Source organism: Rattus norvegicus, chromosome 10, assembly GCF_021556685.1.
Source record: "Rattus norvegicus strain SHRSP/BbbUtx chromosome 10, alternate assembly SHRSP_T2T, whole genome shotgun sequence".
Lineage (NCBI taxonomy): Eukaryota > Metazoa > Chordata > Mammalia > Rodentia > Muridae > Rattus > Rattus norvegicus.
The window spans coordinates 96,641,313-96,668,419 of NC_141543.1; the positions used below are offsets into that span (position 1 = coordinate 96,641,313).

Consider the following 27,107-nt stretch of genomic DNA (forward strand, 5'->3'; position numbering starts at 1 on the left):
GGGCAGGGGAAGGATGGGATTTCATCTAGAATAGCAGGTCCTGGTTACCTGTGGGTTTATACATCAGGATTGTACTAATCTCTATGCCTATGCTGTGGTCAGCCGAGGCAACCTCACCCTGCCACCCTCTGTGGCAGGTGCCCATAGATCACGGAGATAGACATCTGACCAACCCCCCCACTCTGTTCAACCAACCCCTGTCCTGCTGAGCAGAGGTCCTTTTCTAACCACGGGCCAAAGCTGGACTTTCCATGTTTGGGTAGATTTGACTCCTTGAACCCAGAGTTTCTGATTTTGTAGAAATAGCTGTAAATCGGAGTGGTCTGCAAGAATGGACCTGTGGCACCGTCTGCCTCCGAGGCCAGTCGGTGTGCTCCCTGTGACCTCTGGCACTACCCTAGCAGAGGACGAGGGGAAGGCACTCTCTTCTGAAGACACCAGTGGTCAAAGACAAGAATCAGATGAGGAGGAAGGCCATGATGGGGGCTCTGGGGGAACTGACTCGAAATAATGGCATGTCGAGTGTGGGTGTGAAAGGGAAATCCATTTAAATCTAACGTCCAGGTCCAGGCCAGACTGTGCCCATCAGACTACAGGACGAGCTAGGCTGCACGAACTGAGGCTGCCAGAGTCCTGTGGTCCCTGGAGATGCTCCTGTCACAGGCACCTGAGGAAGGGCCAGCTTTCTGCTGGGCACCTTCATAGAATAACATCAGTGCTTCCTTCAGCTGTCCTCTGAGCGAGGGCACACACACACACACACACACACACACACACACACACGCACGCACGCACTCAAGTGTGCACACGCACGCACACACGCACACGCGCACACACACATGCACGCACGCACACATACACATAAACACACATACACACACGCACGCACACATACACACATGCACACCCGCACACACACGCATGCATGCACACATACACATACACACACATACACACTCGCACACACACACACATGCACGGACGCACGCATGCACGCAGCTGAGCATGTATTTGGGGAGGGAGGAAGAGAATATTATCACCCATGCTCTCTGCTGGGCCCCTTATCTCTCTAAGCCACTGTAAGGGCCACACAGCTGGCTTCCTCCAGTCTACCCTGCAGGTGTCTCCTGCCCTTATCACTCAAATACCAGGGTGTCAGTCCCAGGCTGGAAACTGTCCAGTAGCCTCCAGAGCCACCCCTCAGCCTTTCAGCCCTGCACCCTGCCTACACCGCAGGCTCACTTCCTGCCACACAGCCCCTGTCACACAGCTTCTTGATATCCTCTGACTCTGCAGGTTTCCATGTCTCCATACTGCATGGCTTCTGTATGGGGTATACTTTCCCAGTCCACCATCCCGGTCCGTCTGCCACCATCTTTGACGTTCAGGCTAAGCATCATCTCCTTTGCACTTCAGCTGACAAAAGCCATGGCAGCAACATGGCCAAAGCAGCAAGGATCCAGGGCAAAGGACACACCCTGCCGGGTCAAAGGCCAGGGTTTCCCAGCAGCAGTATAGGGAGGGAATCCTGGCTGGAGATCTGCCCTGGAGAAGTGTGTAGAAGAGGGGGACGAGGGTTCCTCATTTCATCTCCTCATCTGCTTCAGTCTTCTACCGCAACACAAACAGGCTCAGGGTCCCTTGGTTACACAGGAGTGCTCTCAATTAATTAACTTATTTAATGATTTGTTTTATCTTTAATTGTGTGTGTGTGTGTGTGTGTGTGTGTGTGTGTGTGTGTGTGTGTATGCCTGAAGAGGGTGTCAGATCTCCTGGGGCTGGAGTAACCAGTGACTGTGAGCTACCTAAAATGGATGCTGATAGCCAAACGTGGTCCTCTGCACCCTGCCTACACCTCAGGCTTAAGAAGAGCAGTACTCCATCCTAATGGCTGAGCCTTCCCCCCCAAGCTCCATGTGCTCTCTCTGTAGAAGCTGAGTCCCTTACAGGCAGCATTTGTCCCCATTATTTCTGTATTCACAGGATATAATTTAGAACCCAGCAGCACACAGTGGGTTCACGGGATACATGAGTATACCTTGAATTGTCTATCGTACTCAGTACAGATGTGTACTGTCCTTTCTCTAAAATGAAACTCAAGACTTGCTACCAGAAGGAAATTGATTCTGACTCAGGAATTTCCTGGACTGTGAAGCCCGACTGAGCGTCTATTCCGTACCAGTCGTTTCCCAGGCACTGGGGAACCACGGTTCCGTGCCCAAGTTGGTAAAGAGTAACCAACCACCTCACCGTAGCTTTCTTTGGCTCCCAATGTCCCTGGACTATGTAGTGCCCAGTGCATGGTCTGCAGTCAAACACGGTAACCCTGTGTCTAAAGGAGGGACAAGTTTAGAAGGCCTGGTTTTATCTTCAAACAGCCCAGAAACAATCTGTCACTGGAACCACCAGCAAGGCCCAGCTATGGAAGATGTGCTGTTTACTTCACAGTCCCTGTGTGCTCACTGGACCTGTGGGTTCTCCAGTTGTTGTTGTTGTCGTTATTTTATTTTTACCATTAAGGCCTAGACAAGATGTTCAGGCCTAGGTAACTGATACCCATCCAGCCTGCCATTTTGTTCTGTTACTAATATTATAAGGAAACTTTCTCCTATGTTGCTTCTGCTGTTACTAGGAAACCTTCTCATGCCCAAGTTGATTATACATTCTGTTATGTTCTGTGCCCTTGGAAACCAGTCATGATAGAAGTCAGAAGAACGGCTTTGTATAGTCACCCACAGTAAGCCTGGACCCAACCACCCAGCAGCACTTCCTGCACCCGTGTATAAGCTTTTATGGTTTATAAGCTGCCCCCGGGGATGGACCCCAACGTAAGAGAGACACCCACACCAATATAAGAAACTATTTGGAATAAGACTTCCATTTTGAGTAGTGGTTGAGTAAAGTTTAAGTTCCCAAGACCTCCCTGGGAACTGACATCCTACTTGGCAGAAAGACACGTGTATGTGTGTAATCGACATCTCGGTTGGCAAGTTAAGCCATAAATGTTAGACAAGACAAGTCCCATCCTGGTAGACAAGTTAGGACATGAATGTTAGACAAGGCAAGCCCCCTGCCACAGTTGAATACCCCAACCAATGGGAGCAGGATGAGTGTACAACACAGACACGTTCCTAAGGAAATCCCCATCCTTAAATCCTGACTGGTGGAATAACTTGGCACAGATGTTTGTGGATTTTAGGCTTAAAAACCCTGTAGGATCTTAACTCGGCTCCTGAGCCTGGATCATGGCCCTAATCGACCAATCCTGGGGTGTATGCACCACAAACTATCCATGTCTGAATGAGACCGATGTTCATGCTCTTTGTGTCAGGTGACTCCTGGACCCCAACATTATAGATTTTGTTTCTCAACTTGACCTTAAGCTCCTCAAAGAAAGGAGGCATCAGGATATCATACATATCAGGTCATACAGTCACTTTCTCTGACAGAGTCCCATCTGTGAGAGTTAGTTCCCATGGCTGGCTTGATTGCATTAAGAAACACCTAGGGTGTTAATGAGGCTCACCATGGGTGTGTCTGTGAGGGAGGAAGACCCACCCTGAATGGGAGGGGAGCCATCCCAAGGGCTGTTGTCCAGGACTAAATGAAGAAGAGTAAAAGGACTCAGGCATGGTGGCACATACCTTTTCTCCCAGAATTTAGAGAGGGGGATGCAGACGGGTCGGTGAGGTCATAAGCCAGCCTGGTTGGCCTGCATTATTATTGAGTTCTAGGCCAGCTGGGTATACACAGAAAGCTCTTGCCTCAAAACAAACAAACAAACAAACAAACAAACAAACAACAACAACAAGACGTTAAAAGAGAAAAGCCAGGATTCATCTCTCTGCTTTCTAGTCTGCTGAGGTGTGCATAGATTTTGTCGTGATCCTGCCACCACAGACAAGCTGGTCTCGTCACCATGTGCTTCCCGCTATGTTGGATATATGTCCCCTCAAACTATGTGCCAAAATAAATCCTTCCTTCAGTTGCTGTCTGTCTGTCTGTGTCTGTCTGTCTATCTGTCTTTACTTTTTCCAGGTATTTTATCACACTGATAAGAAAGTGACCCATCTACCACTCTAGCCCCTGGTACAGAACAGTGCATGCTACAGTGAGGAAGTGACAGTCACCAACCACCCTTGAGAGCCTACATCCTAGCGCCTCCTCATGAGACACAAGCCTGCCACAGAGAGCTTCTCCAGTCCTGCTAGCAAAGGAATGAAGTGTCTCTTCTGATTCAGCCCCTCTCCTTTGCCAAAGGCTACCTACTCCAGTTCTGGAAATCCTGACACAAAATCCAGAAGCAGGTGGATTTGACACCCTCTACTGGCTTCCTGCTTTCCTGTGGATGCTTGTGTGTGTGTGTGTGTGTGTGTGTGTGTGTGTGTGTGTGTGTGTCTGTGTCTCTGTGTGTGTGTGTGTCTGTGTGTGTGCGCACATGTGTGTGTGTGTGTCTGTGTGTGTGCGCACATGTGTGTGTGTGTGTCTGTGTGTGTGCGCACGCACTCGAGCGTTCCTGTGTCTGTGTACGGGTACGCGCATGTGAGTGTGGTAACTAGGAAGGCCAGCAGAGGGTGTGGCTCTCCCAGCACTGCAGTTAGGCTGTTGTGAGCCCCTGGTGTGGGTCTCCTGCAGAAGCAACGCAACCCTTAACCGCTGAGCTGTCTCTCCAGCTCTGTGGAAGCCTCTTCACTGACTATTTATAACCAGTTACTGCTTCCTGCTTGGAGTGGGTGAGATGTATTTCAAGGTTTTCCAAGTTAAATGTGAGCTGGCGGTGAGGAGCTGGTCCCTCTCTGGTTCCCAGCTTGCCTCTGACATAGCTTACCCCTCTTCCAGAACGATTTGCTAGAAGTTTCCTGAGATGCAATGCTGTAGGGCCTTGATTTTCATCCACGAGACTGTACTGTCTGTCTGGGCATGTTTTCTTGTAGCCTCACTGGTTGACGCTGCTTCTGTTTGCTGGCCATCTGTGACCCACATCAACCCAGATGCTTTGAAGTTCAATGTGTAATAAAAAGTTCTTTAAAAGATATGGGATTATGAAAACGAAGTCACAGAAATGTTAACAAAGGACCATTTCCTGCTTCCTGTACTTTTCCTTTTCCTTTAAAAAAAATTTCTATGAAGAATTTATGCCACTATTAAACCATGGGAGGTTAAGGCAGGACAGGCCTGGATCACAAAGAGGGTGAGATTCCTCCAAGGACAGGTTGGCAGGAACCCAGCCTGATTTTTTTGTTTGTTTGTTTTTGTTTTTTCATTGAATACTCAGGATCTGATGGAAAAAATTAACCCAGGAAAAAGTTGAAATGGGCCTACAATTCCTGTGACCAATGGAAAATGCTAATTGAGCATTTTCTCTTTTAGAGACCCAGGTCTCACATCCTAGGCCAGCTTTGAAATTGCTTTGTAACCTGAGGATGACCTTGAGCTTCTGACCCTCCTGCCTGTCTCCTAAATGCTGGAATATGTCGCTGGTCCTGGCTTGTGTGGTTCTGGGGACAAACCCATGGGTCCATGCACACAAGACAAGCACTTTATCAACTGAGCTGCATCCAGGGTACATTTTTGCTGTTTTGTTTTTTAAGTAAGGCTTTCCTATGTAGACCAGGCTGGCCTTGAACTCAGAGTTCCATTTGCCTCTACCTCCCCAGTGTGGGGATTAAAGGCCCTGAGTCCAGTGCTTTTAATAGAATGGCTCCATGCAGTCCACAGTCCACAGAGCTGTGGTTATTATATAAAGAGCGGTAAGAGTGGCTGCACTCCAGCCTACAGGCAGTGATGGTGTTGGAACATGTCTGCAGTCCACTTGAGGAGGAGGGAGAGGAGGAGGATAAATAAGGAACCAACGAGAAAGAGGGGATTAGGGTTGGGGTGCAGATAACAGAGATTGCCTCCAGCACCACCAGTGGCTTGACCACTGCTGTACTGGCTAATCCTCCTGCCATAGCCCAACACGGGCAGGTATCAGCCGCAAAGCCCCGTGGGGGCATCCTGGGAGACCCACAACTGGCAGTGCGGTCAGACGATGGGTGGCTGGGCTCCTGCCCTTTCCTCACAGACTTCTGGCTTCATGTGGCCATAGGCACACTTGACGAAGTAAGAAGACCCCAAGGGCTCAAGGTGCTGGGGCTTCAAAGGTCCATCCACCGGCTTAAGTCCACCTCTCCCTTCATCCCGTGTGATTCTTTCTGGCCCCACTCTCTTATTAAAGGATAGTCATTCCAGTGCATACACAGTCACTTGTCAAACAGGGGCCATTATCAGCAAACACCTTTACTTCCCGGCTTGCCTTCAGGAATGCACACACACACACACACACACACACACACACACACACACACACATACGCGCACACACACAGAGGCAGAGCTGATATCTCAGAGTGTGACCGCTCACAGGCTCTCCAGGGTGCAATGCCCTGCTTCTTGTGCACAGCTTGTTTGCTTGAGCAGAGAATGCCCTCTCACAGTGCATGCACTTAACTATGGCCGTCTTGCATACCTCTGTTTCGGGGCAGGTCGCTCTAGAGACTCCTTCACTCACAATTCCACTGACGACCACTTAATCACTGTTTGCCTTTGACACTAAGGAGTCACGTGACTTAGGCATCACGTGGTGTCCGCGGCTGCGCGCCATGCTCCTCCCAGAGCTGGACTTACCCTCTCTCTGGAAGCCCGCCTGTAGTTGAGGGTCATGAGTTCTGCGAACCTCTGCTCATACAGGTGGAGCAGCAGCACCAGGTACAAGCCTGAGTTCATCAGCTCACTCTGTGCCTGCATGCAGAAGACAGAGTCCACAAGTTATCTCTGAAATATTCACAAGCTCAGCCACAGGGCGGAAGGTAACAGTGTAGAGGAAGCAAGAAAGGGGGCAGCATGCGTGTGGATGGGGTGGGGATGTGGGCGTGGGCAGGGGAGCCCTAGTCCAGAGGAAGGTCTGCCTGAACCGAGCGGGAGACCCAGGGTGGCAGAGCACAGCCACTCTCCTGAGGTTCTCTGCCACCCAGGGGAGGAGGCTCGGAAAGTTCTATCCCATGGACGTTTGAGAGACTTCACTAAACCCTGTGCTGCGGGTTGTACAGGGCAGGATGCCCCAGGGCTTGCTGCTGGACCTGATTCCCCCACGTCAGAGAATGAGCCCTGGTCACAAACAGCTATGGCAGAGGCTGTAGTGAGAGACTGGCTGAGTGAGACATTCGTCAGAGATGTTTTTGATGGCAGGTGGCAGGAGGGTGTTAATGACAGTGTGTGTACACTCGTGCACTTTTGAATGTGTGTATGTGTGTGTGTGGTGTGTGTGTGTGTGAGTGTGTGTGGTGTGTGTTGCATGTGTGTGTGAGTGTGTGTCTGTGTGAGTGTGTGTGTGGTGTGTGTATGTGTGTGTGTGTGTGGTATGTGTGAGTGTGTCTGTGTGAATGTGTGTGAGTGTCTGTGTGAGTGTGTGTGAGTGTGTGTGTGGTATGTGTGTGAGTGTCTGTGTGAGTGTGTGTGAGTGTGTGTGTGGTATATGTGTGTGTGTCTGTGTGAGTGTGTGTGTCTGTGTGAGTGTGTGTGAATGTGTGTGTGGTGTGTGTGGTGTGTGTCTGTGTGAGTGTGTGTGTGGTATGTGTGTGTCTGTGTGAGTGTTTGTGTGCGTGCACGCCTGGCTGATGTGGCTAGTGTATGCTGGCAGGTATTCATCTTGCATTTTTTTTTCTTTTCTTTTTTTCAGAGCTGGGGACCGAACTCAGGGCCTTGCGCTTGCTAGGCAAGCGCTCTACCACTGAGCTAAATCCCCAACCCTCATCTTGCATTTTTTAAAAAATGTATTTATTCCTTGAGTATTTTATACATTTATACAACATATTTTGCTCATACCCACACCTCCATTTTCCTACTAATCCCATCAGACCCTTTCCTAAAACCACTTCCCAACTTTACATCCCTTTTTTGTTTCTTATCTTTTATGACCCACCAAGTCCGGTATGTGCATGAGTATGAGGCCATCCACTGGAGCATGGGACTCCTCCCAAGGACCACACTCCTGAGTAAAACCGGCTTTCCTGGGTCAGCAATCGGCTGCCAATAGCCCTTCTGCTAGGGGTGGGATCTGATGAGTCCTCCCCGACCCCTACCAGCATTTGGGATTTTCACAAACCTTATGCACAGGCTGGGAAGATGGTGAGGTGGGAACCAGATTAGGCAGAAACAGTTTAGACATTATATTTTCTCCTGTCGTTCTGTGTCTGTCTCTCTGTCCTCTGTCTCTCTGTCTCTCTGTGTGCCTGTGTGTGCCTGTGTGTGTGTGTGTGTGTGTGTGTGTGTGTGTGTGTGTGTGTGGCTTGTGTCTTTGTCAGGAAAGCTCTCAGAAGACACACTTTACAACCTTGTTACATGGGTGTGTTTCATTTTCCTAGACCTTCCTTTGCCCAGGTAACAGGCTCTGGACCTCAGTTCTGTTTAGTTCTTCATGAACATAGCGATGACCTCACCTCACCCAAGGCCCCTTCCACCTGCTTGTCTAGTCCTGTTGGCCCCTCTAGAGGGGGTACCTAACTAGGGTCTCGGCTGTTGCTGGGAACCTCGGGGCCCTTGCTCAGTCTTTCTTTGGTCTGTTGTTTCCATGAGTTTATTCTGTATATGGGTCATCTCTCAGCCTGGCATGGTCTATAACTTTGTTATAGTTTTCAGTGACGTAACTTCCTGTGGGAGCCTCATTTGTGCTAGGCATTTACTCTCTGGCTCTTAAATACTTGTCTGTTTTGTACTCCATATCTTGTCCTTGCAAATGCTTCTGCCATTTGTTGGCTTCTGCATTTGTTTTCTTCTTTCTGGAGCTTGAACCAGGAGCTGCAATTCGAGGGTGGGACGTCCTGCCTGTAGCTCTGTAGTTCCTTGGTTGTGCACCATGCCCCTTCCCCACCCATCCCTCCCAGGAGCACTAGGAAGGACTCCCCTCTGCAAGGGGAGGAGGGGGATGGCACACCCCATCATCCCCATCAGTCCTCCCACCAAATCCCATGGGTGGTGGTGCTCCAGGATAAGCCAGCCCGTGCTCAGGGAGCCACTCAGCCACAGGGGACGAAGATCCTCTGCCGAGGTCAGGACCTTTTACAGCATCCTTGGCAAGGTCAGAACTGTTGATGGTGCCCAGGTTAGCAAAGCACAGACTTGACAGGGCGGCCTCCTCGGGCAGCTGTCTCCTTCCGGCAGCTACTGAGGTGCTTTGTTGGATGAGCAAGGGCAGCTCAGGAAGCTGGAGCAGAATCCAAGTCTCCTAGGACCAGGTGGCGGCCAGGAAGGACTCAGAAGCTGAGCAGGGATCGATGTGCCCTTCCTCCTGTATTTGGCTATCTCCGGCTCTCGGTGTGACAAGTGGCCTCAAGGTCACTTCACTGAAACTCACTGTCCAGGAGTCCTAAACTCCTGTTTTTGCCTTTGATTGTGTGTGTGTGCACGCGTGCTCTTCTGACTTCTACCCCAAACAGGCATCTTGCTTTTTCATTCACATTTTCCATTTTATCTGTATCCACCTTCCAAAGCCGCCTCCTCCAGGAAGCCTTCCTAATGTACCAAATCTTACCCCCCTCTCTGCCAGAGGGTTTTCTCTCCTTGCTGGGGTCAGGAGTAGGGCTTTCGGAGTCGACTCTGTGGCATGAAACAGCAAAGCAACCAGCTACAAAATGGCTTGGACTGGTTGGGGTTGTCGAAGCATTCAGGAGAGTCATTTACTTTTTATGCCTTAGTGAGGCCTGGAGGCATGCAGATGGGAAAATACCCACTAATGTTTTCTGCAGATAATTTGAAAAGTCACTTCTAGTAGATTGGCCTCTTCTCTGTTCTGTGGGTGGGAACCTGTCACTCAAGCCATAAATATCCCCTGCCTGAGGAGCTGCTGACTTGGGCTCCGCTGGCCAATCAGTGAGGCGCGTTACCATGCGCCCACTGCATCAGACTGTCCCCGGGGATCCTGGGAATCACGTTTTGAAGTTATTCGTTGGTGCCACCCTTGACCCGATCTAGGTCACTCTGCCTCTCATGCTGAGCTCCTTCTGTCATCACCGGCCTGTGGAACGGGCTGGGGACACAAGGGCGAGATGGCATGGGGCACTGCAGACAGGACCTCTGGCAACCTCTCTGTCTAGTATCCATTACCCCCCCCACCCCCCACCCCCCCCACCCCCGCCCAGCTCCTATCTCTTGGTTTCTTTCTTTTTTTTTTTTTTTTGGTTCTTTTTTTCAGAGCTGGAGACCGAACCCAGGGCCTTGCGCTTCCTAGACAAGCGCTCTACCACTGAGCTAAATCCCCAACCCCTCTTGGTTTCTTTAAAATTAATAATTACTACACATGTGTGTGTTTGTGTGTGTGTGTGCGTGCATGCATATGTGCATGTCATGGAACACAAGGAGAGGTCAGAGGAAAACTCTGTGGAGCCAGTTCACCCCTTCCATCGGTTCGTGGGTGGAACTGAGGTAGCCGGCTGAGCTTAAGAGACAAGAACCTTTATTAGAGGAGCCATGCAGCCTGCCCGTCCTTTGACAGTCATTGTGGTCAAGATTGTCTCTGATGGAAAGTGCCAGCATCCAGACCACACAGGGCTGAAGCTGACAGCTGGCTCCGTGTTTTATGAAGCCTTAAGTGTGTTCCAGAGAGGCCCCAGGATCTCAGGGTGATAGTTGTCCACGGCTGAGATGGGAAGGCAAGGTCAGGCCTGTGCTTCAGAGAAGTGACTGTCAGAGGCCACCAGGACCCTTGAGTGCCACAGCAAATGTGCAGGGGTGCATCTCTGGAAGTCGATGGGTGTGGCTCCTAAAGTGCTCTCCCGTGAGAGGGGTGGCCCAGGGCCCTCGACGCTGTGGCTTTAGGTAAACAATTTTCTCTGTGCAACGTGAGGGTGACTCCAATTCATAAAAGGGGACAGGTAACCTCTGTTCTGCCTGTTTCCTGCAGGCGTTATGTAAATTGAGCTAACACAGGTGGCCTTGATAGTTTGCAAAACAAATACGTGCTGAGGGGGCAAGGACAGAGAGTGAGATTTCAGGAACACTGTGCCTGAGGTCTGTGGACAACCCTTCTGCACCTGGACTCCTGGGGTCTGGCCCAGTGCCTGGGGCACAGTGTGTACAGAGCAAACACATGCACAGGTGAACCAAGTATAAAACCTCGGTTTTTCCACAGCCCTTTCTCTGACAACCAATACTGCTCACTTGTATTCTTCATTAGAAGGTAGCCTTGTTGGTCTTGGGTATCCCAGCACTGTGTGGGTGTTGGGGGGGGTACACAGTAAGTGCTCAATAAAAAGCTTTGGCGGCTAACCTTTTAGAGTATGGATGCGTTCCCACAGTTGAAAACAAATGACACCTGTCCCCTTTCAGGCCAATGGAGCCTCTGGGGTTACACTTGGGCATCAGTATTTGAACAGGGAGAAAGACTTGCAACTAAAAGGCTACAAGCTGTCATCTGGGGTGCCAAACCAAGGGGGACTTCTGCATGGTTCTGTTGTTGCCGCTGTGGGGTGTTTGTGTAGCTCACGCTGGTCTCAAACCTGCTATGTAGCTGTCAAAATGTTTGCAGAAAAAGACCTGGATACAGGCTAATGACATAAGAGTTGAATTAAGTCCCCTCTAAGGGAGACTTTTGGGCTAACAATGATTTTATCCTTTCAGATTTATGTGCTTCACGATCGTGGTTATTAACTTTGGGAGAATATGTTTTAAGGGAGGGTGGCTTTGAGTTATAATGGTAATGCTGGGCAAAATTTAGTGACAAATATTTATTAACTGCTTATTTTATAATAACAAGTATTACTGCCTCTAGATCAGAACCATGTATTACGATACAGATCGAGGCACAAATGCAAAACACATATGCAATTTGAAAAATTACAGCAGCCACGTGAGAGTTTTAAAAACCAGTGAAATTAGTATGAACAAGGTATTTTATTAACCCAGTACAACTAAACCATCATTTCAATGTATAATTATAGCTATATGTTGCTTAAGCCCAGGGACACATTCTGGGAAATGTGTTGCTAGGTGATTTAATTGTGTGACCAACCATCAGCATGTTCTCACGCAAGCCTAGATGGTAGAGCCTGCATACACGGGGACCTCGTGGTAAGAAGCACACACGTGTGCAAGTCCAGTGTTTGTGGAGAGGTTGTTAAGCTGGGGGGTTAGACTCCAAAATTATCACTGTGACATTTATCTGTTTATTTACTTACTTATTGGAGTGTGTACAGGAGAGTGTGCCACAGTGCACACGAGGAGGGCAGAAGCAGCTTTAGGGGGTCAGTTCTCTCCTTCCGCCAAGTGGGTCCTGGGGATTGAACCCAGGTTGTCAGCCTTTTGCTGCAAGCACCTTTAGCTAGTGAGACAACTAGCTGGCCCCAGCGTATGGCTCTTAATTTTTGGTATTCATTGTTTCAGAAATTCTCCATTTTGCTTCCAATTCAATTTTGAAGACAACATCATTGGGTAGAGATTTCTAGGCTGGCAGGCTTTTAAAGTGTTTTCATTCTACTCTTACATGGTTCTTGAGAAACTGCATTTTAAAACATTTATATTGATTCATGTGTATGAGTGTTTTACGTGTGTGTGTGAGTGTGTGTGTGTGTGTGTGTGTGTGTGTGTGTGTGTGTGTGTGTGCTGGTCTGGAGGGTGAATGTGATCCCCTGGAGCTGGACAGTTAGGAGCCCCAATGGGTACTGGGAACCGAACCCTGGTCCTCTAAAAGAGCAGAGTTAGTCCAAGGCTCTTCTGTGAGACCAACCTCCCTTGCTTGGCCCCTGTTGGTAGGTGGTGAAACCTTTGGGAAGGGGGACCTAGGGGAGGTCCTTAGCCACGCGTGCGCTTGAAGGAGGGTGCTGAGTACCTTTTCTCCCTCTGCTTCTTAGCTCCAAAGGTGAGCGGTTTGTTCCACTAAACTTCTGCACAGAGGGCTGCTCTCACCAGAGGCCCAAAGTAATGGGGCTCAACCTTAGAGCTTAGCCTCCAGAGTCAGGAGCCAAAACAGAGCTTTTTGAGTAACACTCTGGCTGTGAAGCATGAAGTGCAAACCTTCTCTGGGGAGTGAAGTGGAAATTTTAAGGGTTCTGTGGAAAGTCAGTTGGATGGTGTTTTGCTGGGGCAAACACGTGTTAAAGTGGACATGGGTGTGAAAGGTCAAGGCCGACTCATGAGGGACGTTTCACTGAAGCAGACACAGGAGAGAGGATGCTCTGCTAAGGACACATGATAAAGGATGCTTTGCTAACAGCACACATGTATTGGTCCACCTTACACTGTGTAGGTGAGCTGCATTTGCTGGGCTCCACAGAGAGACATGGACCTCCTGGTGCTGAGCTGCAGTTTGCTGCAGCTTCTGCAGATTCCAGCTGACTGGATGCATGTGCTGAGGCAAGGCTTGTGCTGAGGCAAGGCACATGGAGGACACACAATGTTTGGAGGGCATAAATAGGACTCCATGGAGTGACAGACAGAGCTTGGCTTGCTGGTACAGCCAGCTGTGCAATGCTTGTGGCTCAATGATCTTCACTTCCCTGAGAGAGGCACAGCTGAGAACTCCTGGTGGTCCCTCCTGCTGGCTCGAGCAGAGGCTGAGGCCTGGCTGTCTCTGCTAGGTCCAGTCACTGCAGTTGCTACCCTGACTCTACTGAACTGGACTGCTGGTGTATCAGTGTCTGTGAGTGGATCGAGCTGCCACTGCCTGCTAACCTGTGAACTGAATTGCAGATTTCCAGACAGCACAGACAGGAGTTCCTCCACAGAACCTTTCTGAACAGGTCCACTTCCCCTCCCTACCATATCCTTTCTCATTTCACTTCCTCTAGTAGGTGGTGAGTTACAAGGGAGGTTAAAACGTTTAAGAACCGTCATTAAAAATAAGGTTTGAGAAAAATTAAAGTTACGGGGGAGAGGACAGGATGAAGAAGTAAAGGACAGGTCAGGGTACACTGGGGCCTCTGCTCCTTCACGACCGGGCAGAGTGAGTGGCCTCGAGCGGCAAGAAGGCTGCTCAGCCCGACACAGCTTAGTAGCTAGTGCTGCTGCGAACTTTAGGAGTCTGACCCGAGCGGGTTTATTTTAGGCATATTTAAGCACAGCACAATTTGGTGGAAACTTTTCTGCTGATAATTAACTCAATTCTGCGTGCACAATAAAGCATATGTACATCTCCCTGAGGAACAAAGTAAGCTCAGTACAGATCAGCCTGGAACCCTCGCAATGCTTTGTGAAGTCCATACGGACGGGACCTACAGATTAAGAAAAACAGGGTCTGATGCAGGAAAGTCTCGGTCACACCAGGCTAGAAAACACATCTGCTTCAGCCTTCTGGGTGAATGACAGCTACTGCATTCCTTCCTGGAGGGAACAACCCTAGGTGCTAACACTGCCGGCTCCTCTAGTGCTCATCACAAGCACGAAGACTTCCGTGATTTCCACAAAGGCATGTGTGAATACGACCAAAGTACAGTCACCTGTATGGAAATGTTTCTTTCTGAAATTTTTTATTTTTATATGTGTGAGTGTTTGCCGTCTGTATACCCCATGCACGCCTGCCATCTGTAGGGGCCGGAAGAGGGCATCAGATCTCCTAGGACTAGAGTTACAGATGGCTGTGAGCTGCCATGTGGGTGCTGGGAACTGAACCTGGGTTCTCTTCCAGTTCAGCCAGTGCTCTTAACCACTGGGTCATCTTTCCATTCCTAAATTGGTTCCTATGCTAAGTAAGAACACCAATAACTTGAAAATCCACAAGAAGCTGGGAGGCTAATCTAACCCTATTGTTCAAAGGATCTTTGGGAGGGGAGAGGCTCAGATGAGGACCCAAGACTGTGTCCTGGGTGGACTTATAAGAAGGAGAAAGATCAGAACACAGATGCACACATGTGCCCACACATGCACACTCTCTGTCCCTTCTCATGTGATGCCATGTTCTGCTTCAGGAATCTGCCAGCAAGTAGACTATCACTAGATATGGGCCTTGAACCTAAGAAATGATCTACACGAGCTTTCTGATCTACACGAGCTTTCTGTGTGTGTGTGTGTGCTCAGCATGGACAGTCACTACTACCCCTGTAGCCCTCAACCTGTTTTCTTAAAGTTTCCTAGCCTCACACATGTTGCTATAGTATTGACAAATGGATGAAGGAATTGTCCTAGTTAGGGTTTCTATGGTTGCAATGAAACACCATGACCAAAGGGCAAGATGGGGAGGAAAGGGTTTATTTGGCTTACACTTTCAGATCACAGTCTATCCTGGAGGATAGGAACTCAAACGGGGCAGGAACCTGGAGGTAGGAGCTGATGCAGAGGCCATGGAGGGATGCTGCTTACTGACTTGTTTGTTGTGGTTTGCTCAGCCCCCTTTCTTATAGAACCCAGGACCACCAACCCAGAGACGACATCACCCACAGTGGGTTGGGGACTCCTCATTTAATCACTGATTAAGAAAATATCCTACAGCTGGATCTTATGGCCACATGTACTCAAGTGAGGTTCCCTCCTTTCAGATGATTCAAGCTTGTGTCACGTTGCCAGATTACTATCCAGGATGGGAAGTATAAATTTAATATAAAATTATATAATATTTTGCCTTTTATCAAGTATTCTATCTAGTGTGTATTTATCACACACACATGCATTGATTAAAACCAGCCACCTTCTCATTAGCCACGTGTGGCTTGTTGCTTCTCTATTGGAGAGTGGAGTTCTAAATAAGAGATTGTTTGCCTGAGAATTAAGTGATTAACTTTTGCCGTGGGCATAAATCACCTTCCCACCCGAGGTTAATTAACTTTTTCACATTTTCAGCAATGTAATCCAAAGGCCCCAGGAGAGTTTTCTCCACTTATCCCATTCCCCAGTTCCCCGGGGGTTAAAAAGCCTACAGTAAGCGTTTACTCCATGCCTATTAGCCTTAGGTAATGCTGCTCCTCATTACCCAGGTTACTTGATATTTAAGTCGGGGGACCATTTCCTCCAAGACCTTGAGTTTATTTTCTGTTGTTATTAAATAACTTTGGCAAATTTGGGCATGGGGCCTGCCCAGCCTTTCTTGCTGTTTCTACCAGTTCAGTTGGCTATTCCAGCTTCCCCTTGTCTCCCTAACAGTAGGCGGATGTCAACCCAGGACGGCAAGACTTCTCAGTGCTCCAGTTTTCTGGTTTAGTGCGCACCTTCTCAAAGAAGCCACCAAACAGACTCCGACCCATGTCACACTTGGGCTTCCTATAATCCGTAGACCAGGGAGAGCAAGTTGCTTTCTGCTCAAACTTTTAAACTACTTATTTATTTTTTTTTTGGTTCTTTTTTTTTTTTTTTCGGAGCTGGGGACCGAACCCAGGGCCTTGCGCTTCCTAGGTAAGCGCTCTACCACTGAGCTAAATCCCCAGCCCCAACTACTTATTTATTAAAGGTTTATTTTATCTATATGTATGAATACGTGCCTGTATGTATGCATATGTGTGTACCTTTGGTAACCATACATGCCAAAGGGTGCATTGGGTCCCACTGGAACTGAAGTTACAGTCATGAGCCACCATATGGGTGCTGAGAACCCAACCAGATCCTCTTGAAGAGCAGCAAGTGCTTTCAACCATTGCGCTCTCTCTAGATCCTCTGCCTACTCTGTCTCAGGGAGAAAGTGGCAGTGATAAGTCTTACCCGGGATTGCTGGTGCTTGTGGTAGAATTCGGTCATGTTGAAGTCATCCAGGTCGACCAGTAGGCCTTGCTTACACATCTCACAGGTCTTTACAGTGCTTAGATCTGCCCCTGGAATCAAGAGTAAGGATCATATTTAAGAAGGTAGATCAGAAGTTCTCTCAGCATGCGTGCACATGCACACACACACACACACACACACACACACACACACACACACTTTTATATTATGTGCAACCCTGATTCTGTTTGTGCCAGTACTTTGGACAAGTGCTATTTTGAGATTGAACTTGTGTCCATGTTATGAATTCCAAGCTTCAGTGGTTTTCATTTGAAGTCAGTCATCTTCTGGAGAGAATGACCTTGACCCTGAGTTCTGAACATCGTTTTCCCTCTGTGGTCATTTACTGTTTGAGTTTCAGGCAGGTGAAATCTCCATGACTTCTAAATAACAGGCCTTGTTTCTATCTAAATATGTAAACATAATGGTTCATAAAATTGAAATTGCTACACAGAAGTGAATCCTCTCTAACACAGGCCTTTGCAACAGGGGTGACTGTTGGATTTACAATCTCCCTCACCCCTTGCAGACCCAACACAGTTCTGCAATAAATAGATTAGTACCAGATTCACAGCAATGGCTTTGGCTACCAGATTTACCTTTGCTCACACCCAAGAAAAGGGAGCAAGGGCCTAGGTGTGGATTCTAGTGACAACGGTATCTGAGGCCAGCAGAAGCCTGAAGTCAGGCTCATTTGAGAAAAGGAAGAGAAGGCTCGCTGTGCTGAAGTACTTACGGAAATGAGACCAGTGCTGTTTCCCCAGGGCAGAAGGGAAGCCACAGAACCATTGCTATTCTGTGGAAGTGGGAGTGCTGCGCAGTTCCACCAGTTTAGTTGCAGGGCTCAGTTTGGGTGTCTGACTAGAAAACCCCTGATACCTGCATCTATTTAGTGAGCAGGGCTTTGCAAGGTTACACAAGCTTATACCTCAGTTCTAGGTTTCTACTGTGGATACAAGGAAATAATAAATCGTAAGGACGTTAAAGGGCAGGGGGGAGCTGGTCTCCCTTTCTACATTTTGTTTGCTTGTATTTCCTTCTCCTCCTCTTCATCTTCCTCCTTCTTCTACCCCCGCCCCCCACTCCACTGGACATCCGTGTGTCTTCCATTCTCACCCTGAACATATTTAAGCACCAAAAAAAGCATCATATTTACGTATTTAATTTGCTTCCCCCGTTTTTCTTATTGGCCTGTGCTACATGTTTGATTGGCTTGAACCTCTAGCATGAGAAAGCCTTCTCTCGGCTGCTGTAGGATGCAGGTCCTTTAAGCAACATGGCCACATGGTCATCAGATCAGTCGTGCCTTCTTGTGAGCATCCATCCTGGCAGAGGGGTTGGGGGGGTCTGTTGACAGCAGGCAGTGGGGAAGTCACCGGATGGACCCGCACAGTTTCTGGCACTCCTCCTAGCCATCTGTATGCAGTTCCATCCCAGATCCTAACATATACAGGTTGGGGAAGGGGAATCAGAGAGGGGTTCCATTTTTGTGGCTATGGGTGAAGACTTTGCAGTGCACCTGCTCTGGGGTCACCCGAGATGCTGCTTGTTCATGCGCTGTGAGTAAAGCCCAATAAACTTACTGCTTCTCCAGGTTAAATTTGGCGGAATCGTTCTTTGCTTCGTCACTGGGACCTTATAAAGAGATGCATTGTTTGTATTTCCCCGGGGAGGGAGTAGCGACAGCAATGGCAGAATCATTTGCAATCCAAGTCTTCTCAAACGTCCCCTCCCCCAATTCGGATGGAGTTCTTTGCTTGTGGACATGGACTTAAGCATTTAAGGATTGACTCGCTATTTCTTGAGGAAGGGAAGATGCACCCATGAAGGGAGAATGTCAGTATTATTACCTCCATGGCATGGTAGAGGTGGACAGCTACAACTGTGGGGTTGGGGTTATGCTCTAGACCTACTATCCAGCCAGAGTCAGACAGGTAAGGATACAGAAGAGGACCTAATCAGGGCCTGGCTGAGGAGTATCAATCCCAGGGAGTGTGATCTGAGAGACATACTGGGAGTTTTTTACTTGACCACCATTATGGAACCCTTCAGTTAACCTCCTCCTCCTCTAGCTCCTTCCTCCTTATAGAAGGGAAAGAAACCTACTGTCTGCCAAGAGCACTACAACCAACCTCCTGTGTGTGTGTGTGTGTGTGTGTGTGTGTGTGTGTGTGTGTGTGTGTGAGCGTGTGTACTGAGCTTGGCACTTCCTAGGGGACTCGAGAAGGGGTTTCACGCCCAGCTATGGGATCAGTCTGACAAAAGTGCCACGTGTGAAACTCTTCAATAGAGATCTAGAACATCAGAGTGATACTCTTCTTACCCATCTGGCAAACAGGCAGAATTGCTTGCACTCTTTTTAAAGAAGGATTTTATTTACGAGGATGTGTATGTACACATGTCCTGCATGGGCCAGACGGGAGCAGCAGGTCCCCTGGAGCTGGAGTTACAGGTGGTTTTATAAGGTGCCTGATGTGGGTGCTGGGAACTGAACTTGGGTCCTCTTCAAGAGTAGCAAGTACTCTTAACCATGGAGTCATCTCCCCAGCTCCTGGTGGGGCTCTGAGGTGACCCTGCTCCTCATCGATGGAGCAGCTACTAACTGGACAAGGGTGCCATATGCTTGCTGAGGGTCTAATGGCAATCTGTCTTCTTCATTCCTTCTCAGAGGTGAGCTTTGGGCAGGCCTCAAGCAGGAGACATTGTTTCCAAGATTCTCCCAGATTTAAGCAAGCGTGCGCGCGTGCGCGCGCGCACACACACACACACACACACACACACACACCCCATTTGCTTACCCTCCCATCACAGCATTTATAAGCGAGAATCCTGGGCTTGGCAGTGTTTCTCTGACAGCGAGCCTCTGACAAGGCTCCCAGGCCCACACTGTGGCATCTCAGATTAATTATACACCACCTCGCGTTCACCACCACACACTCACGTCTCCTGTCTCCACCTACCTGATGTTATTTTCACTTTCAGCCACTTTTTCAGGCACTCTTGGTGAACAAACTGCAGACTTCCCACACAGCCACAAGGCTCCAGGAGGGGGTTGGCTGGGGAACCCCCCGCTATCTGACAGATCCGACACAAGTCTCCCTCCTCCTCCGAGTCCTCCTCCAGGAGACTAAACAGAAAACAAGGCCCTGTGACCAGGAGTCCCCACATTTGCTGTTTCTACAAATATGGTTTCCCAGGGTATTCACAGGAGAAGGAAGAAGGAGCAGTCCCCATGCTTTGTTTGCCTGGTCTTCTGGGGCTTGCCCACTGTTCCTTCCAACCCTGTAAGGATTTCTCTAGATGGGGTTATTGATCCTTGATTCTCACATTCTCGTAATAGGCTTCTATGAGCTCAGTGGGAGGGACCAGCACCTCTAATGAAGAAGTAAGGACTGAGATGGGGCATGTAACTCAGTGGGTGTTTGCCTCGCTTGTTGAAAGGTCATAGCTTCAATTCCCATCAGTATAAAAGGTGGGAGAGGGGAATGAGGGATTAGTCCTATAGCAAAGGCTGAGCCCTTATCTCTGCCTTGCCACCTTGAGGAAGTTGGCTGCAAAGGCTAGTAACTTTAAATTTTCTGTGTTTGCGTGCGTGCGTGCGTGTGTACGTGCATATGCACATGGAGGCTAGATGTTGATATTGGGTGTCTTCTTCCCTGCTCTCCACCTTATTACGGCTGTTTTCCTTCCTGAGAAAGGACCTCACTGTGTAACTTGGCTGGCCCGGAACTTGCTACATAAACCAGTTGGGTCTCAAACTCACAGAGATTGGCCTACACTGACCTCCCGAGTGCTGGGAGTAGATGCATATGCCACCATGCCAAGCTGTCCCATCTGTTTCACCTTAGTTTTTAAGGCAAGGTCTCTTACTGGACCTGGAGCATACTAACTGGCTAGCCTGGCTGGCCAGCAAAGTCCAGGGCGTGTCCTGTCCTTGCCTGGAGTTTCACGTAGATGCGGGAGATTCGATCTCAGACCCTCGTAGGACCATAGTACGCACCATACTGACTCAGCTGTCTCCCCAGCACCTAGAAATTCCTTAAAAGGCAATTCTACAATGCATACTATGAGCTTAGGCATGTGTGCTCCCTTTGATCGCAGGTGTGTGCGTGTGGAAGCTGTTGTAGGTAAAGCCAGGACAGCTATGCTCCGAAAGGAGACTCATCCACAGGTGATGAACATTTCATATAAAACCAGCCATCCTTAAAAAATTGATATAATACTGTAAGGCTTAAAACAGCATTGAAAATACAAAGCCTGAAATGAGAGGAGTGGAAATGTTATTCACAGTCAAAACTATTTTCTACATAGGAAAGCCAAACAGTCTACAAAGTACTGTACGCACACAATAAGAGCGTGTAACAAAACAGAGAAAATAAAAATTATAGTCAGTTGCATTTCTGTACATGAGCCACAAAGAGTTAGAATTGAAAATTCCATTTCAATAGCAAACAACAGCAAATAAAGACCTAGAGATGAAGCAAAGGGCTTTTGTTAAGAAAATGACAGACACAAGAGCAGAGCGAAGCCATGCAAATCAAGAATGGGGTTTCCGGGGTTGGGGATTTAGCTCAGTGGTAGAGCGCTTGCCTAGGAAGCGCAAGGCCCTGGGTTCGGTCCCCAGCTCCAGAAAAAGAAAAAAAAAAAAAAAGAAAAAAGAAAAAAAAAAAAGAAAAAAGAAAAAAAAAAAAGAATGGGGTTTCCAAGTGGTCAGCATTGCTGGACCAGCACATAGGTTCGGTGTAATTCCAGTGAGACATCCCCAGCCAGCAGACTCTTAAGTGTACAGTAAAGGGTGCTCTAGCGAACTTGGGGAGGAAGGCTTTGGCAGACATTGGTGTGCTGTGACACCAGGTCAGAAAAGGCAAAGGAGACCAATGGAGCAGTACGTACCCTGAGTTTGCCCAGTATCTGTAGATCATAGGATGGATGATGATGGTGGCTGTGTAGACCGGCAGGGACAATCTCAGGACAACGACTTCACAAGGGGGGAAACCCCACAAAATGCCCAACATTTGGGAGGCAGAGGCTAGCAGATCCCTTATGCTTTTGAGGTCAGCCTGATCTACAGAGTGTGTTCTAGGCCAGCCAGAGTTGCTGGCCGTACTATGTCAAAATAAATAAATCTTTTTTTTTTTTTACAAACATTTCCTAAAATGGACATTTTTGAAATGTTGTTAGGCATTGTTATATACAGAGAAAGGGAATACACAATCAAACAAATACTCATTGAATGAGAGATGTTAATGCAGGGGCCCATGTTGAGAAGCCCTTGCATTTTACAAGAAATGAATTGAGTTCAACGACATCACTTTGGGATGGTTGGAGTCTAGACATCTGACCAGGATGTCTGAAGTTACATTTGGGGGTTGGTGGTGATGGGTGAGTATGGGGGTCTCTTGGTCTTAACCATGGATGGTCTTCTTGTAGCTTGTTTAACCATGAAAAGAAAAGACGGTAAGAATAAGAAAGCTCTTAGCAGGGTAGACGTGGAGCCATCTGTGATTCCAGACCCTGAGGGGGGGGGGAACCGTGGCTAGCTAGACAGGCTGAAACTGGAGGGCTCTGGTTCAGTGAGAGAACCCATCTCAATAAACAAAGTGGTCACTGAGGGAAGAATTCACCTGATGTCAAGTTCAGGTCTCTGTATGCTCATGCATGCACAAGCAGCTACGTACATATACACACTGAGGCACAAATGCACACACATGCATGTGCACACATATGTGCACACACACAAGAGGATTGTGTATGCAATCTGTTTTATTTCTCCTTTCTTTTTCCATTTTCAATTCATTGTGGTGAAATTTTCCTGCTTGCAAATGGACATCAATCGGGTAATTCATGGCCCAGAGGAGCCATACTGACATGTACAAAGAGGGCACATGCTCCAAGAATCAATTTCCAGATCCTTAAGCCAAGATTTGGGCACAGTAAACACCCTATCATAAAAGAGATGGTAGAATTCTGACAGTGTTTAATGAAGGCTTTAAAAAGTATCCAGTTTCGTAGCTGTGAAATATCCCAAACTCTCCTCTGGAGGAAGGAAAGGTCAAAGAAAAGGGCAACTCAAAAAAGGATCTTGTTTTTCTCTCTCATGCATGAGAGAGAGAGCAAGAGAGAGCAAGCGCAAGAGAGCGCACACTTAGCATGGAGGCAGTTGGTCCTCCAGCCCCACCCTTCGGAGGACTGGGGTAACTATGGTAACTGTTTGGAAGGTTTAAATTCTACAACTGCTGGTTGGATTTGCAGGAAGTCTCAGGAGAGAGAGCTGTGAACTTCAAGAGCTGAATGGTTCCTTCTCTGGGGAGTTAGCAACCTTTTCATAAAATAAAATAAAATAAATTCCCAGCTAATTGCTGGGGAGAGGGGAGAGCCCCTGTGCCACCAGGCATCCTTGTGTTTCTGGAGATTTGCCTTTTGTGTTTATTTATTTAAGAATATTCTCTTCCTCATCTCTCCCCCATCCGCCCCCACTCTGTTCGATAGTGTAAGTGTGGAGAGGTCAGAGGGCACCTGAGGAGAGTCCCTTCTCTCCCACTGTATTTATTGGTCTTGGGGATGAAACTCAGCTCCTAAGACCAAACCTTTACCACTGAGCCATGTGGCTGGTCCTCGCCTTTCTTAAGTATTCAAGAAAAAAAGACACTTTAGGGGGTATACGCATGAATCTGAGTGGGAGCACCAAATTCCTCTTTGTATGTACACATCTTTTAGGGATAACAAAATAGGGATGATTTTCTCAAAATAATCAATCTCGTTAACAAGTCAGGGAAGAACATGGCTGCGTTAAAGTTCCCACATTTCTCTAATAAAAGCAATGGTTATCTCAGCACGGGGCAGGGGTGGGGGCGGAATGGGGGCGTGTATAGTTACAACAAATCCTTACCTTTCTTGCAATTTCCTGAGTTTCTCAGGGTCTGCCTTTATTTCTGTGGCCTTTTCATCCATGACACCAGAGACTCTAACGCTGGTCCCGTTATCATTCTGACTTGCAAAATCAGACACCGCAAAGAAAGTAAAAGGTATATTTTCTTGCAGGGACCCAGGCATGTAGAAATGGCCTTGTAAATGTCTTCTTGTAGGAGAGCTAGGGGAGTCCCCCAAGGCCATGCTGCTTTGTGGATTTGGTAGATCTGACAGGAGTGGAGACTCCTGAGCTTGACTAGTCGAAGCCCTCTCCTCTTCTCCCTGGGTGTCCTCACTGTGGCTCTCCGAGGCGGCCGACGGATTTCTGTTTCTGATAGGTGAGAGTGGCCGGCGTACATTGAACCTTAGGTTTTCCTCCAGCTCTGCACTTGGAACTAGGATAGATGACACGGACAAGCTTGCTGGGATGTCATCTATCACAGCAGAGTGGAACAGTGACCCGTGAGCATTGTAGGATGGATTCACGGACGCTCTTGGAGCTGTGGGTCTCCCAGAAAGTAAGCAGTCGAACGAGTTCCTGGAACCACTTAGGTAACGTTGCCAGTCTCTCTCGCAATTGTGAACAGCGGACCTGTCTTCCACGGCACAATTGTTGGACACATCTTCGGCACTGACTTGGGTGACACCATCAGATTTGGCGTCCCCTGGTACAGGGGTCTTCTCATCCTGGTCTCCACTGGGGTTGTCTTTAGCCAACTCCCTGGGTAGCCTGGTATCTTGGAGCATCCTTTGCCCGGGAGAAGACTGCTTTGTTGTTGGCTCCGTGACACTGGTTTTTCTTGGAGATCCAGGGTTGGGCTCACTCCGTCTTAAAGAATTTCCTCTGAGATTTTCAGCATTTTCCTCCACATTTCTATTCTGAGCGGCTGATGTCCCAAGAAAGCGGCTTCTTTTGTAGCTGGGAGGAGAGCGCATCCCAGCCAGCAGGAGCTCCTCTTCCGTGCGAGTCTCCTCTTCCGTGTCATAGTTCTCTTGTTCATTGTTTAATGATAATGCAGAATAAAAATCTTCGTCGTGGAACCTAAACGGTGCCCTTCTTGGTCCTACCACAGTGGCGGGGAGGAATGGAGGCACCGAGGACTCAGTCAGCACTTGAGAACCACTCATTGGCTGGAAGGTCTGCGAGAGGGCAGTGTGGGGCTCGTTCTGGGGACGAGCACTGGGGTCTCCTTTTTTCTGTCTCTCGAGGGGGGCTTTCCCGGCCACTCTCACGAGCTGTGAGGATGGGGCTAAGTTTCTTTTCTCTCGAGCTGGCCTCTTTAGCTTCATCTCATTTGCACTCAGCAGACTGTCTTGTTGGACAACGGGGTCTGTGTTGAGAGAAGACAGATTCTGTTGAAAGCACCCATGGGAGAGAGCTCCTCTCTGTCAAGCATGATGGTCTACCAAAGGCAACAACAAGATAGCCCTGGAGAAAGAAGAAAATTCATGCAGGCCTAGGGCAGGAGGCACCATGGGAGGGAAAGCTCACGGTGGGTTTCTCGTTACTGCCTCTGGATTCTCTTTCGTGAGGTTCACACTCACGCCCACAAGTTCACATGTAGGCGTCTGGGTTCACACCTGTGGCCCTCACACTGGTTCTGGGGAAGGGATAACCACAAGTCACAGATTGTTTCAGGAGGAAGGAGCTCTAGACCAGCTCAGCCAAGGATGGCTAAACCTCTCTGTATTCAGCCGAAAGGAAAGGCAGCAGTGTGGGAATGACTATACAAAACCATCCAGGGGCTGAGGATTTAGCTCAGTGGTAGAGCGCTTACCTAGGAAGCGCAAGGCCCTGGGTTCGGTCCCCAGCTCCGGAAAAAAAGAACCAAAAAAAAAAAAAAAAAAAAAAAACCATCCAGTCCTTTCTCATCCAAATCCCACCCGGATGTATGGATGGCATCCCTACGTCCTCCACTGCTTTTCCAAACCTCAACAAAAAGAAGACTCCAGAAGCTAGTGCCCAGGTACACGATGGTTCTGATGAAGCTTGCTACTGAGTGTAGATAAAAGTTATAAAATCTTGCATGAAGTTGTCATTCTTTGCCATTTGCCTCTAGTAAATGAATGACATCTGGCCACCCCAGAGTGTCTGCCTCTGGATTCTAAGGTGGAGGAGAAGGAGAGAGAAGGGGCTGGTCAAGTGTCCAGGGAGCCAGAGTTTTTATCAGTAAAGTCACTTATTCAAAACTTAACTTTGTAGGGATAAGGGGATGGCTCAGTCTGTAAGTGCTTGCCCGAGACCTGAGCTGGATCACAAGAACTCATGTAAAGTTGTCAGGGCTGGGAGTTTTGGGGGTGGTGTATACACTAATCCCAGACCTGGGGAGAGCAGACAGGATCATTCTGAAGCTCACTGGTCAGCCAGTCTAGCCTAACTGGTAAGCTTCGGGACATTGGGAGACCCTGTGCCTCAGGGAGATAGGTGATGTTCATCCATGGATGACAGTGGCACCCAACCTTGTCCTCTCCCCCTCACCCACATGCTCCTGCATACAGGCAAACACATAGACATTTTAAAAAACTTTGCCATGTACGAATAATAAGCACTTCTTACCAAGTAGTCACACTGATCACTTAAACCACCCCAGCCAGTTCATCCAGGGAAGGCTTGCAGCCCCATGAGCTGTACTCACACTCTCTCATAGAGGGTACTGAGGTTAGGGAAGGTTACATGACTTGCCCAAGGTCAGAGTCTTAGTAAGTGAAGTGAGCCAAGGCCTGCTAGGATTTTTGTTCTTTACCTTAAATGCCTTAAAAACTTCCACGGACTTTGCAATTTGCTCACCAAAACGAGGGCCATTGAGATCTATTGGGATGCGTGCATGTGTAAGGGCTTTCATCCCATGTGGGTAAAAATTTGAAAGTGCTTTTGTGAGCCCCCTTCTTCTTATTCCCTTATTCAACCCCCTCTGCATTCCTCTTTGCTCTTCTGCAGATCTGATGAAGCTCTGCTGTCCTTGTCACTTGGTTGGCCTGTTGAGTGGACAGGATGCCATGGGAGCCCAAGGGTTCTTGATGACAGCTCTGCTGGGGAAAATGCAAATCCACTGAGCTGCCGGCTCAGCTGGGGCCAAGTCAATACTGCCTTTAATTGAGGTGCCTTGCAGGGGACTTTCTAACGTCCTAATAGTCTCTAAGCTTCTTTTATTATTAGCTGCACGGGACACTCAGCTGCACAGTGCAAATCTTTACACATCAGCCCTTCCAGAAATCAGTTAAACTGTCCTACTAGGCCCCTCATGGGGTTTATAAACCCCTGCACGAGATGAGTCAACAATTCAAAGACACTGAGCATCCAGCTGTCTGAGCTTGGATGGCCCAACCAGCTGGGTACTGAAATGATCCATGTGATAACCAATTGAATCTGGTGTGTGTGTGTGTGTGTGTGTGTGTGTGTGTGTGTGTGTGTGTGTGTGTGTGTAGAGGCCAACCTTAGCTCACACTTTATTTTTATAGGCGGAGTCTCTCACTTGACCTGGAGGT

The 27,107-nt window shown here is 48.4% G+C and overlaps 1 protein-coding gene and 1 long non-coding RNA gene across 12 annotated transcripts in view; one reads left to right on the forward strand and one right to left on the reverse strand.

Annotated features, from left to right (window-relative positions):
• Marchf10 (membrane associated ring-CH-type finger 10) overlaps positions 1–27,107 on the reverse strand; it is a 141,999-nt gene that overhangs the window by 4,297 nt on the left and 110,595 nt on the right. For all 9 annotated transcript variants that reach the window (XM_087572406.1, XM_087572408.1, XM_087572410.1 and 6 more), the window contains 4 exon segments: positions 23,602–24,952; positions 19,673–19,839; positions 16,653–16,762; positions 6,666–6,779 (listed from right to left, as the gene is read on the reverse strand). In XM_087572406.1, the coding sequence (XP_087428532.1) occupies positions 6,666–6,779; positions 16,653–16,762; positions 19,673–19,839; positions 23,602–24,952 (1,742 nt within the window).
• Positions 6,647–27,107, forward strand: part of LOC108352144 (uncharacterized) — a 115,683-nt gene continuing 95,222 nt past the window's right edge. The window contains exon 1 of one of the 3 annotated variants that reach the window (XR_015632170.1): positions 6,647–6,847. This is a non-coding gene — a long non-coding RNA (uncharacterized LOC108352144). The remainder of the gene's footprint in view (positions 6,848–27,107) is intronic. The other 2 variants (XR_015632171.1, XR_015632172.1) reach the window with 2 other exon arrangements.